Raw genomic sequence first — 14,323 nt, forward strand, 5'->3', positions numbered from 1 at the left:
TCCAGTGACCCAGGTTAATTCTGAGCGCGGGGGCTGTCTGTGTGGAGGCTGCACGTTCTCCCTGTGACCGTGCGAACGAACTTGGGCTGTTCCTGGCACGTCCCCTAAATATCACAGTGGGCCGGGCACGAGAGTACAGGATGGTAGTGCTCGAGACATGGGATCAGTCTTGACTCTGGGTAGGGTTTGCACATTCTCCTAACCCTCTGTCTTTGCCTGGATTCTCCAGTTAACTCCCACATCCCAAGGATGTGAAGAGCAATGCGATGACTGGATCCTGTGAATTGCTCCTTGTGAATGATTAAGAATCCGTGTTGGAGTGAGGTGGATAACATAGGGGTAGTGTAGGATTAGTGTGCCGGATGGTTGCGTGGACTAGAGGGGCTGTGAGACTCTGTTAGGGAAGTGGCAAAGGATTAAGGAAAGCATTAGTGCTATATGCCCTACACTGTCAGAACATACCAGGATAGTAATGGGCAGTGTGATACATTCTCTAAGATACCTGTGGTACTCCAGGGGTTAAAGTGTTGGATGACATCATTTTTCTCTCAGGTTGTTTACTTTAAACAGGCTTGTCATAGTTTTGTGGAGACATGAATTGCTCCAGTTGTACATGGGCTGGGAAGCTTCTGGCATCCAAATCCTCACTGGCTCTTTCTTCTCTCTCTTCCAGGGAAGCCACTCCATCAGCCGGGAATGCAGCCGCTGGCAGGACTGCTGATTTCTTTCCAGAGCCCTGCTGAGCACGCCAAGGCCAGGGACCCCACAGGAGCCCAGCAGCAGCCATCCTACTGCCGGACCCAATTCGATACCCTGACCAGGGGTAGGGTTTTACCTCCCGCCTGCCCGCCCGCCGTCCGCCTCTGGCAGTCACACCGCTTCTCAGGACTTCTTCACTGTCCCCTTGAATAGCAGCAGAAGTACCCCCTCCCCCACCCCGATTCCACGTTTTCTGTATTTGGAGGAGTTTGGATTTATTCACAACAGGAGGCAGGCAGCAACACTGGACAATGCACAAAATTAATTTGGAATAAGCAAACCATTTTGCTGTCTTCCCCCACATACACTAATGCACACACTCACACAATTCATACATACATTAATGCTCACACACAGATATCCACGTACACACACTAATGCACACATATACTCAAATGCACTCACATGTATATGTGTGTGTGTGTGTGTGTGTGTGTGTGTGTGTGTGTGTATATATTCTCAATGGCCACTTTATTAGGTACACCCGTACACCTGCTCATAATGCAAAGATCTAATCAGCCAATCGTGTACCAGCAGCGCAATGCATAAAAGCACACAGACATGGTCAAGAACTTCACACATTCTTCAGACTAAACATCAGAGTGGGGCAAGAAACGTGATCTAAATTATTTTGACTGTGCAGTGATTGTTGGTGCCAGATGTGGTGGTTTGTGTATCTCAGAAATTCCTGATCTGGGATTTTCATGCAAAAATCTGTCGAGTTTACAAAGGTTAGCGCGAAAAACAAACATCCGGTGAGTTGTGGTTCCGTGAGTGAAAACGCCTTGTTAGTGAGAGAGGCCAGGGGAGAATGGCCAGACTGTTTCAAGCTGACAGGAAGGTGACAGTAACTCAGATAACCACATGTTACAACAGTGGTGTGCAGGACAGCATCTCTGAGTGCTCAGCATGTCGAACCTTGAATTGGACGGGCTACCGCAGCAGAAGACCATGAACATACACTCAGTAGCCACTCCATTAGGTTCAGGAGGTACCTAACATGCATGTGGAAAGGCTGGAGGTGGGGCAAAGCCTTTACCCTGGCAAATCACAGCAAAGCTAAAGTGAGCAGCTTTTAAATTTCTCAGGTGAACCTGGGCAGAATGTGTAGCAGACTGGCACACCCCTACCCCCTGGGGGTTTGTGCTGTGTAAACTGATGCCTATTGGCAAGGTTTTGTCCCCAAAGGTGACGTCAAGGTCCACTCTAGAGCTGAGTATTACAGTGCGAGGGAGTGCTGTTTTTGGATGAGGTAGCAATAGAATCTCTGTCTGCCCTCTCTCTCTATCTCAGATATTCTAGGTAATACAGCAATCCTGGAAACGCTTGACAGGTGAGGCTGTAACTGTGCAAAGAGAATGTTTTACAGACCTGAAACATTAATTCAGTTACCATCCCTACGGTTGCTGCTTGTTCTGCTGACATCAAGCAAAGTCTTTGACAAAGTGACTGAAGACATGACATTTTCCCTGGCTGGGTTTTGGAACTAGGGGATCTAGGATCAATGACACTAGCAGAAAAGGAATACAAATACCTGCATTTATGTAGCGCTGAACGATGTTCCAGATCACTTCACTTGTGCTGTGCTGCCTGTGTTGCAATGGGAGACCTAGTTTTATGCAGCAAACCCCCAAGGGTCAGCACTAGCCAGATGGCCAGTGCCGTTGGGCAGCGGGTGGGTGGAGACGGGTTCAAACAGTCAAGGGAGACTGTATAAATAACAATGTAGAGCTGTTGGGAGTGGGTCTCACTGAATTACTCTTGCACAGAGTTGGCATGGACTTGATGGGATGAATGGTCCCCTTCTGTTCTCCAACCTTCCAAATGCGAAACGAAAATTATTGGAAGGAAAGAAATGGAGTAGGCCATTCGGCCCTTTGTGACCGCTTCCCCTCTTCAGTAAGATCATTGTTAATCTTACTCCACTCTCCTGTTCTTACACCATCTCCCTAGACGGCTGTAATATCCCGAAACCTCCCGGTATCACATATGTTCAGCAAATGAACCTCTGCAGCTCTCTTGGACAGAGCTAATTTCGAAGATTCACCATCACCTGTGGAAGGAATGTCTCCTTATCTCTATCCTGAATGGCTGACTCTTTATTCTAATGCTACTAGCTCTCGCTCTTTGCAAACATTAGATATTCAAGCTTCCCAGAGGTATAGTAACCTGACAAAGCAGTTTCTTCCCCTACTGCAGATCTAAAAGAAAATATCTACATATTCCGAGGAGCTGACTACTGGAAGATCTCAAGAGACGGCACTATCAAAGGACCCCTGTCGCTGCAAAAGAGCTGGCCGGAGCTACCCCCGGCTATCGAAGCAGCAGCCGTGTCGGAGAAGGAAGGGAAGTTCTACTTTTTTAGAGGTAACGGGATTTTCAGTCAGTGTGGTGAACTCTTTGTGGGGGGGGGGTTTGTGTGTGTGGGGAGAGGTCATGGGTGCCCTGTTGCCGACAGCCAGGATCCAGCAGGCCTCCTGCCTTCTCTCCCTATTAATGACATCAGAAGGGTCACAGTGACAAGGGAGAGGTAGTGAAGTGTTACAGTGACGGGGAGAGGTAGAGAAGGGTCACAGTGACGGGGAGAGGGAGAGAAGGGTCACAGTGACGGGGAGAGGTAGTGAAGGGTCACAGTGACGGGGGGAGGTAGTGAAGGGTTACAGTGACGGGGGGAGGTAGAGAAGGGTTACAGTGAGAGGGAGAGGTAGAGAAGGGTCACAGTGACGGGGAGAGGTAGTGAAGGGTCACAGTGACGGGGAGAGGTAGAGAAGGGTCACAATGACGGGGAGAGGGAGAGAAGGGTCACAGTGACGAGGGAGAGGTAGAGAAGGGTCACAGTGACGGGGAGAGGTAGTGAAGGGTCACAGTGACGGGGAGAGGGAGAGAAGGGTCACAGTGACGAGGGAGAGGTAGAGAAGGGTCACAGTGACGGGGAGAGGTAGTGAAGGGTCACAGTGACGGGGAGAGGGAGAGAAGGGTCACAGTGACGGGGAGAGGGAGAGAAGGGTCACAGTGACGAGGGAGAGGTAGAGAAGGGTCACAGTGACGGGGAGAGGTAGTGAAGGGTCACAGTGACGGGGAGAGGGAGAGAAGGGTCACAGTGACGGGGAGAGGGAGAGAAGGGTCACAGTGACGAGGGAGAGGTAGAGAAGGGTCACAGTGACGGGGAGAGGTAGAGAAGGGTTAGAGTGAGAGGGAGAGGTAGAGAAGGGTCACAGTGACGGGGAGAGGTAGAGAAGGGTTAGAGTGAGAGGGAGAGGTAGAGAAGGGTCACAGTGACGGGGAGAGGTAGTGAAGGGTCAGAGTGACGGAGAGAGGTAGACAAGGGTTACAGTGACGGGGAGAGGTAGAGAAGAGTTACAGTGACGGGGAGAGGTAGAGAAGGGTTAGAGTGAGAGGGAGAGGTAGAGAAGGGTTAGAGTGAGAGGGAGAGGTAGAGAAGGGTCACAGTGATGGGGAGAGGTAGTGAAGGGTCAGAGTGACGGAGAGAGGTAGAGAAGGGTTAGAGTGAGAGGGAGAGGTAGAGAAGGGTCACAGTGATGGGGAGAGGTAGTGAAGGGTCAGAGTGACGGAGAGAGGTAGACAAGGGTTACAGTGACGGGGAGAGGTAGTGAATGGGTTACATAGGGAGAGGTAGGGGAGAGAAGTGTTACTGTGATAGGGAGAGGTGGGGGAAAGGGGATTACAGCGAGAGGGAGAGTTAGAGAATGGTTACAGTGACAGAGGTAGTGAAGGGTTACAGTGATGGGGAAAGGCAGTGAAGGGTCACAGTGACAGGGAGAGGTAGTGAGGGGTTACTGTGTTAGGGAGAGGTGGGGGAGAGAGGGGTTAATGTGATAGGGAGAGGCAGAGGAGAGAGGGGGTTAGAGTGATAGGTTTAGCACCCCTCTCACACTTCCAATCTCTAGTCCAGTCTCTCAAATGTTTCCTCAGGAACAACACTCCACCCCAAAGTATTTACAGTGTATTGAATCAGGGGACCAATACAAACACAATACTCTAGTCTGGATGAATTAAGGTCAGTGGAAGGTACTGATCTTAGTGAGGACTGTCAGTCCTGGGGCAGGTAAAGTCCCAAACCCCAGTGTAAAACTCCTACTGCCTGTGATGTCCAGCAAGATAAGAGTTTTGTACAGACAAGTCCTTACTGGAAGTAAGGTTGAATGAGGATGCAAGGAAAGTTCAGTGCTGAGTGTGAGAGGTGTGCAGCAATCAGCGTGGAGTAGCTGGCAAAGACCACATTGTACATTGCAGTCTAAGTCGCATGGTTTAGGGTTATAGTATTACAGAAAACTGCGTGGTCTATACGTAAACACAGCAGAGTTTTTCAGTAACATTGGAAATCATACTGAAGGTGATTATGGGAATTGTTACATATAAGTTTGAAAAACAAAAAAAAAACAAATGCAGAATCTGGAAATCCAAAAAATAAATCTAAAACACCAGAGAAAGGGAATCAGAGTTATTGCTTAAAGCGGAAGACATTAGGGTTTGCTGTCTGACATCTGAGTGTGTTTATTGCAATAAGAATGAGGTAGTATGCTGATAAAGATCTCATCACAGAGACAGCAGGGGAATTAACTGCTTGCTGAGGTTAGACCTGGAAAACGTGCACGGTTAGCTGTGGACTGGGTCAAGCTGAGGTCCAATTGTATGGTATGTTCAGTGAGAATGACACTGTGTTGAAGTGAACTCTTGCCTCGCATTGCCATCTGCTGTTTACTGGCGGGAGGAGCTGACTAAGGCTTTTGTTTCTGTTGATCCAGGGGGCCGGTGTTGGAGATACACGGACAACCAGCTGGACCAGGGCTTCCCGGTGAAGGTTAAAACAATGAGGCTGCCTCGACATCCAGATGCCGCCTTCTACTACCCCCCGCTCAGCCACCTGGTGATTTTCAAAGGATCCAAGTACTATGTCTTGAGTGAAGAAACGATGCAGGTGGAGCAGTATTATCCGAGGACCCTCAGTGACTGGAACGGGATCCCTGTCGGCATTAATGGGGCCTTCACCTGGAACGATAAGCGCACCTATTTCTTCAAGGATGACACCTTCTGGAAGTTTGACCACAGCAGGTTGAAGGTGTTGCGTCAGGGGCGGTGGGCACAGGAACTGGTGTGGACAGGCTGCCGGCACACTAACCATACCAGCTCTACCCGGCAGCAGACGTAACTGCAGTTAAAGTACAGTCCCTAAGCTATCCCAGCTCAGCTTGTCTGGGGAGACAATGGGAGCAGGTACATGTCACAGAGGGAGCCCAGTGTAGTCAGACACAGTACACCACCCACACAGTGTACAACCTACACACATGGAGAAGGTACACAGTACATCACAATTTATATTTATATCATTTTTGAGTGACTGTATGTTTACTGATGTCTTATATGTGCCTTGTGCTGTGTACGACTGTTGGTACTGTGTTTGTACCTTGCCCCCCGGAGGAACGCAGTTTCCTTTTGCTGTATTCATGTATAGTTGAATGATAATTAAAGTTGAACACAAACAACTACAGAGACACACACACGAATACACAGTACAACACACACACTGGGTACACAGTACACTACACACTGGGTACACAGTACACTACACACACGCGGGTATGGCTACACTACAGCATACACAGGGATTGTACATAGTACACCATACACACACAAACACAGAGTGGGTACACAGTACTCTACGCAAACAGGGACGGGAACAAAGTGCACACATACACACACACACACACTCACTCTAGGTACACAGTACACTGCACACGCAGGTATGGCTACACTACAGCATACACAGGGATTGTACACAGTACACCACACACACAAACACAGAGTGGGTACACAGTACTTTACGCAAACAGGGACAGGAACAAAGTGCGCGCGCGCGCACACACACACACACACACACACACACACACACACACACACACAGGGTACGCCATACACTACATACACATAGAGTGGGTACGTTGTTCACCATGCAGACACAGAAGGATGGGTATACAGTACACCATACGTACACATTCAGTGGGTGTACAATACAGTACACACATGGAATGGGTACTTAGTACCACACACACACACACACACACTCACACTCACACTGAGTGTGTACACAGTACATCACACACACAAGGAGTGGGTACACAGTACATGTCATAAACATACACGCACATGCACAGAGTGGGTACACAGTATTGCAGTGCGAACAAAGTCACTGGAGAGAGATACTGAAGCTAGTGGGTACAGAAGTGGGTTATTCAACAAAAACAAGCAGCAGGCATCATATTGAGATCCTTTCAGGGGAAGAGGCCTGTTCAACCCAGCAGTACGTGACATTTTAAATGCTAAAGATCAAAAGGAGAATTCTACATTTACAATGTATCTACAGTGCTTCCTTTGAATCACATACAACTTTTACACCTCCTACTTTGCACCCACACTCCACACATCCAAAATGAATGTTAATCAGCACTGGCTGGTTTTTCAATTAACTGCTGTTCACAGCTCTAGGAACCTATTGTGCGGGGCTGCGTTTTAAATTTAATCTACAGTCCAAGTTCAGATCTAAAGATTTGTTGCTGAAGTTAGTTACTGAAGTTAATATTTTGCTATATACCCTAAGTCCAGAATATGCCCTAACAAGCTCTCCTAGTCAAAAATAATCACATTCTTTATCTTCACCTCTTCACTTTCCAATGGTTAAGTCTCTGCAGTAGCTACCAATGATTACTGTCTTTCCAAGGGCACTGGCAAGGTAAATGTATCAGGCTCAGAAGCCCCCTTTGATGTACAGGAGGGGTTGGAGCTATCTCTATTTGAATGACGAAAGGACTTCACTCCGGTGGCACCCCCTTCCAGACTGTCCAGTCGATCCCTGGCCTGGCCACTGTAAGGGCCCAGCTCATTTGTGTTGTTCAGGCTGGGAGTGACTGCCTTCAGATGCCGTGCGCAATTTCTTCCCTTTCTCAGTCTGCCGTGACTCTGAAGTTGTGGATCTGATGTCTCTGCTGTAACTCGGATCCCTTCCCACCTATTTTCCCCAATATTTCCCTATTCTACGCTGTACAACTAATAATCTGCCTTCAGCAAACCAGCCTTCATTACAGAGTACTGCAATACTTTAACAGCTCACTGTCAAGCTCTCTTGATGTCTTCTGCCGTCGTGTTTTCTGTGGGTCAGCTGTGGTCAGGTCTGATGCAGCCGGCTGGTGTTCATCACTTGGGTTCTCTGCAGTGACACTGTTACCAGGTACACTCGATCTCTTGCTCGGTCTGTGAGGGTGACAGGAAGGTGGGTCATATGGTTTAACCTGTGTCCAGTGTTTCCACTGGCTGCCTTGCTGGGACTACACACCAACACAGGCGTCGTTCACCCAGAGCACCACCTGTGGTTTGATCCACCTGGGAGTGAAACCTGCCCTGTCAACCAGCTCCCTTACCGTGACTTGGTCACCTGGCTGTGAGAAGACTATCTTCTCTCGCTCTGGCTCTCTCTGATCCACAACATGTCACTGTTACTTTGCTTGGTCCCTCAGTGTGTTACCCGTTACAGTGGTTCTTCACATCTCCATGTAATCTTTCTAAACTAGCAGTTGTAGTTTCTTTCTGTACACTTGTAATTTCTATTGCTTCTTGTTCTTCCGCTGCCCTCCTCACACTGTTGTCTGCTCACCTGTTCCCTTTCTGCTCCTTACTATCCCCTTTCAGGTGAGCCTTTACTTTACCCACTGCTATCAGGCAGCTGCACTACTTCTAACAGCTCCTGACTGTGCTTTGTCCCTACCCTTGGGACCCCCGACTCATCCTCCCTGCTTGGGGCTGCTGTCTCTCTGTGGACCATGTTAGCTGCTTTACAGGTCACACATTCGCTGTCCCTGCCTTGTCCAGTTATTTCTCCTTTTCTCGAGTCTATGCTTGCACCTGCCTTACTCAGTGCGTCTATCCCCAGGAGAGCACCTTCATTGTTTGGGCACAGCCAAAAGTCTACAGGAAGCTGCACTCCCTCAATCTCAAGTACCTGGGGCTGACTTCTCTCCGTATTGTTTCACCTCCTGCACTGGTAATGTAAATCACCTCTCTAGTTGTGGGCATGTGTAGATCAGTTATCGATACTGATGGCCTTGTGTCCACTAACATTTCACATTGCTGGCTCCCTAATAAAACTCTTGTGTACATCTGTGGATGAATGCCACTGGCAACAGAGAGAGCTGTCATCTGATTGTCTGACCTCACTAGCTCTATAATCTGGTCAGCAGCCAAATTGGAAAGAGAGGGTGCTGTTGTGGATTCTACCTGCTTTGGTGAGTGACTTCCACACTTTGCTGTCTTTTCAGGACACTGCCCGAGAAGCCACAGCTAAAACAGGTCATTTTCTTCACCCTCGCACATCTTTTCCAGCAGCTACATTCACTACAGCCACTTTACAACTTCTGTTCCTCTCCTCTGGTGTATCTCACCAGCCCTTGACACTGTCATGCTGTAGGTCAATCCCGCCTCTATCCACAAATCTAAAACTTCCTGGTGGGCTGAGCTCAACGAGAGAAAATCTGCAGATGCTGAAAATTCAAGCAACACACACAAAATGCTGGAGGAACTCAGCAGGTGAGGCATCCGTTAGTCTTGCGAGACCATGGATCTGTGCCTGGAAAGTCTTCACTCTCCAGGGCACAGGCCTGGGCAAGGTCGTATGGAAGACCAGCAGTTGCCCATGCTGCAAGTCTTCCCTCTCCATGACACCGATGTTGTGCAAGAGAAGGGCAAGGGCCGATACAGCTTGGCACCAGTGTCCTCGCAGAGCACTGTGTGGTTAAGTGCCTTGCTCAAGGACACAACATGCTCCCTGGGCTGGGACTCGAACTCTAGACCTTCAGATCGCTATTCGAACGCCTTAACCACTTGGCCATGTGCCCACAGGTCAGGCAGCATCTATAGAAAAGAGTTAACAGTAGATGTTTCGGGCTGAGACCCTTCGTCAGGACTGGAAAAAAAGATGGTTGCTGAAGTTAATATTTTGCTCTATACCCAAAGTCCAGAATATGCCCTAATACACAGTACACCACACACTCGGGGTGGGTACACAGTATAATACAAAAATGGTCTGTGTATGCATTACAACATAAAAGCAGAGTTTACAAAGTGCACAGTGAGAGAAGTCACTGTGGGAATAATTAGGTAGGAGCACTTCATGTTGTCCCTGAGTAGGGTCATAGCTCTTCACATAAAGGAAGTATGCACCTCATACACTGTTAAGGGCACAGAGGAAAAGGGCAGCTTCAATGCCCTATGAGAGACAAAAATTTTTACCAGTGTTTGGTACAACAGACCTGATATCCCCACTGTTGGGGTACAACAGACCTGATATCCCCACTGTTGGGGTACAACAGAGCTGTTATCCCCAGTGTTGGGATACAGCAGACCTGATATCCCCCAGTGTTGGGGTATAGTAGACCAAATATCCACAGTGTTGGGGTACAACAAACCTGATACCCTTCAGAGTCCTGGTTCAGGTGACTCCAGTTTCATCCAGCCGATGGTGTCTGATTTTTGGCTTGCAGTGATCTCTGAATGTTTTGGGGAGTTTGACATCAGGTTGCTGAAGTCGGAGTACTCAGTGGACTGTGTGTGGTAATGGACAGCCCTGTTGTGCCCTGTGTTTCTGTGCAGCCTTGCCTGTTAGTGTGACTTGTGTGGCTGGCAGTCAAGTGCCCACTCCATGTACCACAGGGAATGCTGAACATCTGCAAAAGCCAGGCGGTTGTACCACCTGCTGCCATCTGACATCCTACAGGGATGCAGGTCAGTGAATTAATTCACCACTGCAAATTATCCCTGGTGTGTAGGTGGTGCTTGATGGTTTGTTGATTTGGTGTGGTCTGAGGATGACAGTGACATTCCCTTAGTTCCTTGAACAGAGTGTCAGGGCAATACAGCTGTGGATGCAACCATCCACAACATTGTGATAGCTCTAGCTCAAATATGAAAGAGATTGCCTCATCAAGATCAACACTGTCGTCCTTGAAAACCATTAACAGAGACAACCTCATGCAGCAGTGGTGACTGCAGGAAGTAAGATACAACAGTGAGAACAAACCTCTTGAAGAACAAATTCCTCACACATTGCTCCTACATGAGAATTAGCAGCAGAAGTCGATCATATGGCCAGTGAAGCCTGTTCCACCATTCAATAAGATCATGGATGATCTGGCCATGTAGTCAGCTCCACCTACCACCTTCTCCCCATAACTCTTAATTCGCCTGCAATGCAAACATCTGTCTCGCTGCCTCTTAATTGTTCTGCTTAGCTGTGTCCTGACTGGATTTCAAAGCTTTCCTTGAGCCACTTGCTCCTGGATAGCTGGGAGTCGTAGATTGGACAGCATCGAATCAGGCACCTCAGCCAACCCTGTCCATGCTGAACTTCCTGCACATCTTCACTAAGCCTATTTGTCTGTATCCTTTTATGCCTTGCCAATAAAGTGTCTCTCTAAATGCCTCTTAAACATAGCAACCGTATCTGATTCTCTGAGTCAAAATCAGATCCCCTTCAAACTCCTCCCCACACCTTAAACCTGTGGCTTCTTGCTTTTGATATCCCTACCATGGGAAAACATATTTTGAGTATCTACCCTCTCATAACATTACATATCCTGCTGCAAATATTCTGCCCTCTCTCTTCCTGACATGTGCCATGAACTGTGCATCCACTCTAGATGCACTCAAGTAATGCTGGATCCCCACCGATGAAATCAGGAGCATTGCCCCATGAAGAGCATTAAACTATTATTCAGTGACAGTCTTGCAAGCATTCATGATCCCTTTAGTATCAGGAGTTGATTACCTACTGAATATTAAAAGGACAAGATAGAGTGGACGTGGAGAGGATCTTTCCGTTAGTTGGAGAGTCTAGGACCAGAGTGCAAAGCTGCTGAATACAGGCACGAGAAAGTCTGTAGATGGTGGAAATCCAAAGCAACACACACAGGACACTGGAGGAACTCAGCAGGGGAAGTAATAGGTAGGTGAGTAGAAGTAAAAGGTCAGAGTGAGGAGACAGAAATTTGTTCACCGCAAGGAGAAATCGATATTCATACCCAGACAGAATATAAAGTGTTGCTCCTCCACCCTGAGGGTGGCCTCATCTTGGCACAGGAGGAGGCCATGGACCTACATGACAGAACGGACCCAAAGGGAACACTGGGGTCCGATCCAGCAATGTGGGCATAGAGAGAGTGAGCAATCTCTTTCCAGGGTTAGGGAAGTGAAAATCAGAGGACAGAGCCTTATGATTACAGGTAAAAGGTTTTCATTAAAAACCTTCAAGGCAACTCTTTTACACAGCAGGTGATGGGTATATGGAACTGGCTGGCAGAGGAAGTAGTTGAGATTGGTACACTAAAGACATTAGAGAAGAATGTGGACTGGTATATGCAAGCGTTCAGAGAGATATGGGCCAAGTGCTAGGAAATAGAATTAATTTGAATTTACACATTAGTCAGCGTGGACACATGGGCTGAAGGGCTGATTCCTGTGATATCAAATCAGGGTAATATCATCTAGATGAACGGTATTGACGCAAAATGTCGACTGTTTATTCTCTCCATCGATGCTGCCTGGCCTGCTTTGAAGTCCTGTCATTTGTTTTGTTGCTTTTAATGCCAGCCTCTCTCTATTCTGTTCACTTCCAGCAGGTGGTGCCCAACTCTGTGGAAAGCTGTTTCAGTAACCCGCACAATCCCAGTTAGGTGGTTCACCCTTCACTTACTGTTCTGTTACTTCCTCCTTCCCCCGGGATAATGAATTTATTTTTGACAATTTTGAAAGAGTTTAGTCATTTCATCTTATTCCAGATTATCTTGTTGCTCACTCACTTACCATGAGGCCATTTGATCCATTGAATCATTGCTGGCTCCCAGCAAAATCTGCCCTCCTATTCTCCACCAGTTGCCTGCTGTTAGTACATTGACTTTAAAATTTGCATCAATGAATCCCTTCACCGCTGCCTCTGGGACTGTACTGAGCATAGGTGGAGGATGGGGCAGTCAGCAGCAGGAAAGGATCCATCACCCATCTCCTCAGCAGCCTGATATCTAAAGGGAGCAGACATGTTTCCAGGACAGTTGCTGATTGATGCTCCACAACCACCGGCATCAATTTAGGCTCAATTTCCTAACCTATGTTCCCAAGTCCTAATTTACGGGGAGCTCTCTAATCTTTCCCTTCAACCATCAGCAGTAGAACCTCTAAAGAGCACAACTTCAGAATATGGAATTGATGTCGAAGAGTCAGTCAGCACAAAGACAGTTGCTTTAGCCTACCAAGTCTATGCCAGCCACCAAACACTTTTGTACACTAGTCCAACACTAATCCCCTACCCCCATCACCTCCCTCCAGACTCAATGGCTCACTCATGCACTGGCAACAATTTACAATAGCTAATTAACCTGCCATCTCGCTCACCTTCGGGATGAGGGAAGAAACCGGAGTACCTGGGGGAATCCCACATAGTTACAAGGAGAACGTGCAAACTCTGCATAGACAGCACTGTAGACTAGCATCGAACAGGGATCACCGGAGCTGCCAATAAAGTAGAACATCAGTGCTGCAAGATGCAGTAGGACTGGGCCAGGTTTCTGATTTCCACTATTTCAGTACCTGCTGAGGAAAAATAATGGGAGCAGTGCTTATCTAGAACTCAAACTATTCAACACAGCATGCAGAGGCTTTAATGCCATTCATTTTAAAGATGAAGTACAGTTCCATGAATTTACAATGCATTTCCTTGGAGGTTGAAGACTAAGCACTGAGTATGTGAGTACTACAGAGATCTAACGTGACAGACTTCTGGGAGTCATGCTTGTGGACAGAACAGAGGTGTGCTTCAAACAAGTCATCCAATCTACTTTTGTTCACTGCATTTAAACAAGACCACATCATGAGCAGAGAGTAGAGGGAGGTAATTTTTAATAGAGTATTTTATGTTCTCACATGAAAAAAAAACCTTGTGGTACAGGGCAGACTAAAAGGGAATGGGTGTGGGTGATGACTGAAAAAAGACCAGCATGTGGCACAGGGAATGATCCCTTTGACCAAGTTAGGGGAGGGGGGAGAAAGGGAAGGAGAAGATATGGGAATAGTATTAGGCCAGTCAGTCCAAGTCTGTTCTGCTGTTTAACCCCATAAATTCCTTCTCCCTGTAACCCTTAACCCTCTCACCAATCAAGAACCTGTCAATCTCTGCCCAATTACTTGGATCTCCTCTCTCCTTCCTGAATTCTACTGAGTATAAGCCCAGGGATATCAAACACTCCTCATGCATTAAGCTTTTGATTGGTGGGATCAGTCTTGTGAACCTCCTCTGGACCCTCCTACATCCTTTGCCCATCCTTCTATATATATCCCTCAGAATATTTCAAATACACAGAACTCCTCACAATATTCCAAATGCAGTCCTGTCAATGCCTCATAGACCCTCAGCAGTACATCCTTGTTCCAGCCCTGAAGATGGGTTTGGTGCCAAAAATCTCTGAAAGAGTAGGGGATGATACGCTAAAGGCAGAGGTTGGGTGATGAA

The 14,323-nt window shown here is 47.6% G+C and overlaps 1 protein-coding gene across 1 annotated transcript in view; it reads left to right on the forward strand.

The window, feature by feature from the left end:
- mmp28 (matrix metallopeptidase 28) overlaps positions 1–8,263 on the forward strand; it is a 105,674-nt gene extending 97,411 nt beyond the window's left edge. Inside the window, exons 6-8 of the mRNA XM_063031449.1 lie at positions 674–823; positions 2,959–3,126; positions 5,526–8,263. Of these exons, the coding sequence (XP_062887519.1) occupies positions 674–823; positions 2,959–3,126; positions 5,526–5,929 (722 nt within the window). The 3' untranslated portion in view covers positions 5,930–8,263. The remainder of the gene's footprint in view (positions 1–673; positions 824–2,958; positions 3,127–5,525) is intronic.
- The last annotated feature ends 6,060 nt before the right edge of the window (positions 8,264–14,323 follow it).

Source organism: Mobula hypostoma, chromosome 23 (assembly GCF_963921235.1).
Source record: "Mobula hypostoma chromosome 23, sMobHyp1.1, whole genome shotgun sequence".
In the NCBI taxonomy this organism is placed as follows: domain Eukaryota; kingdom Metazoa; phylum Chordata; class Chondrichthyes; order Myliobatiformes; family Myliobatidae; genus Mobula; species Mobula hypostoma.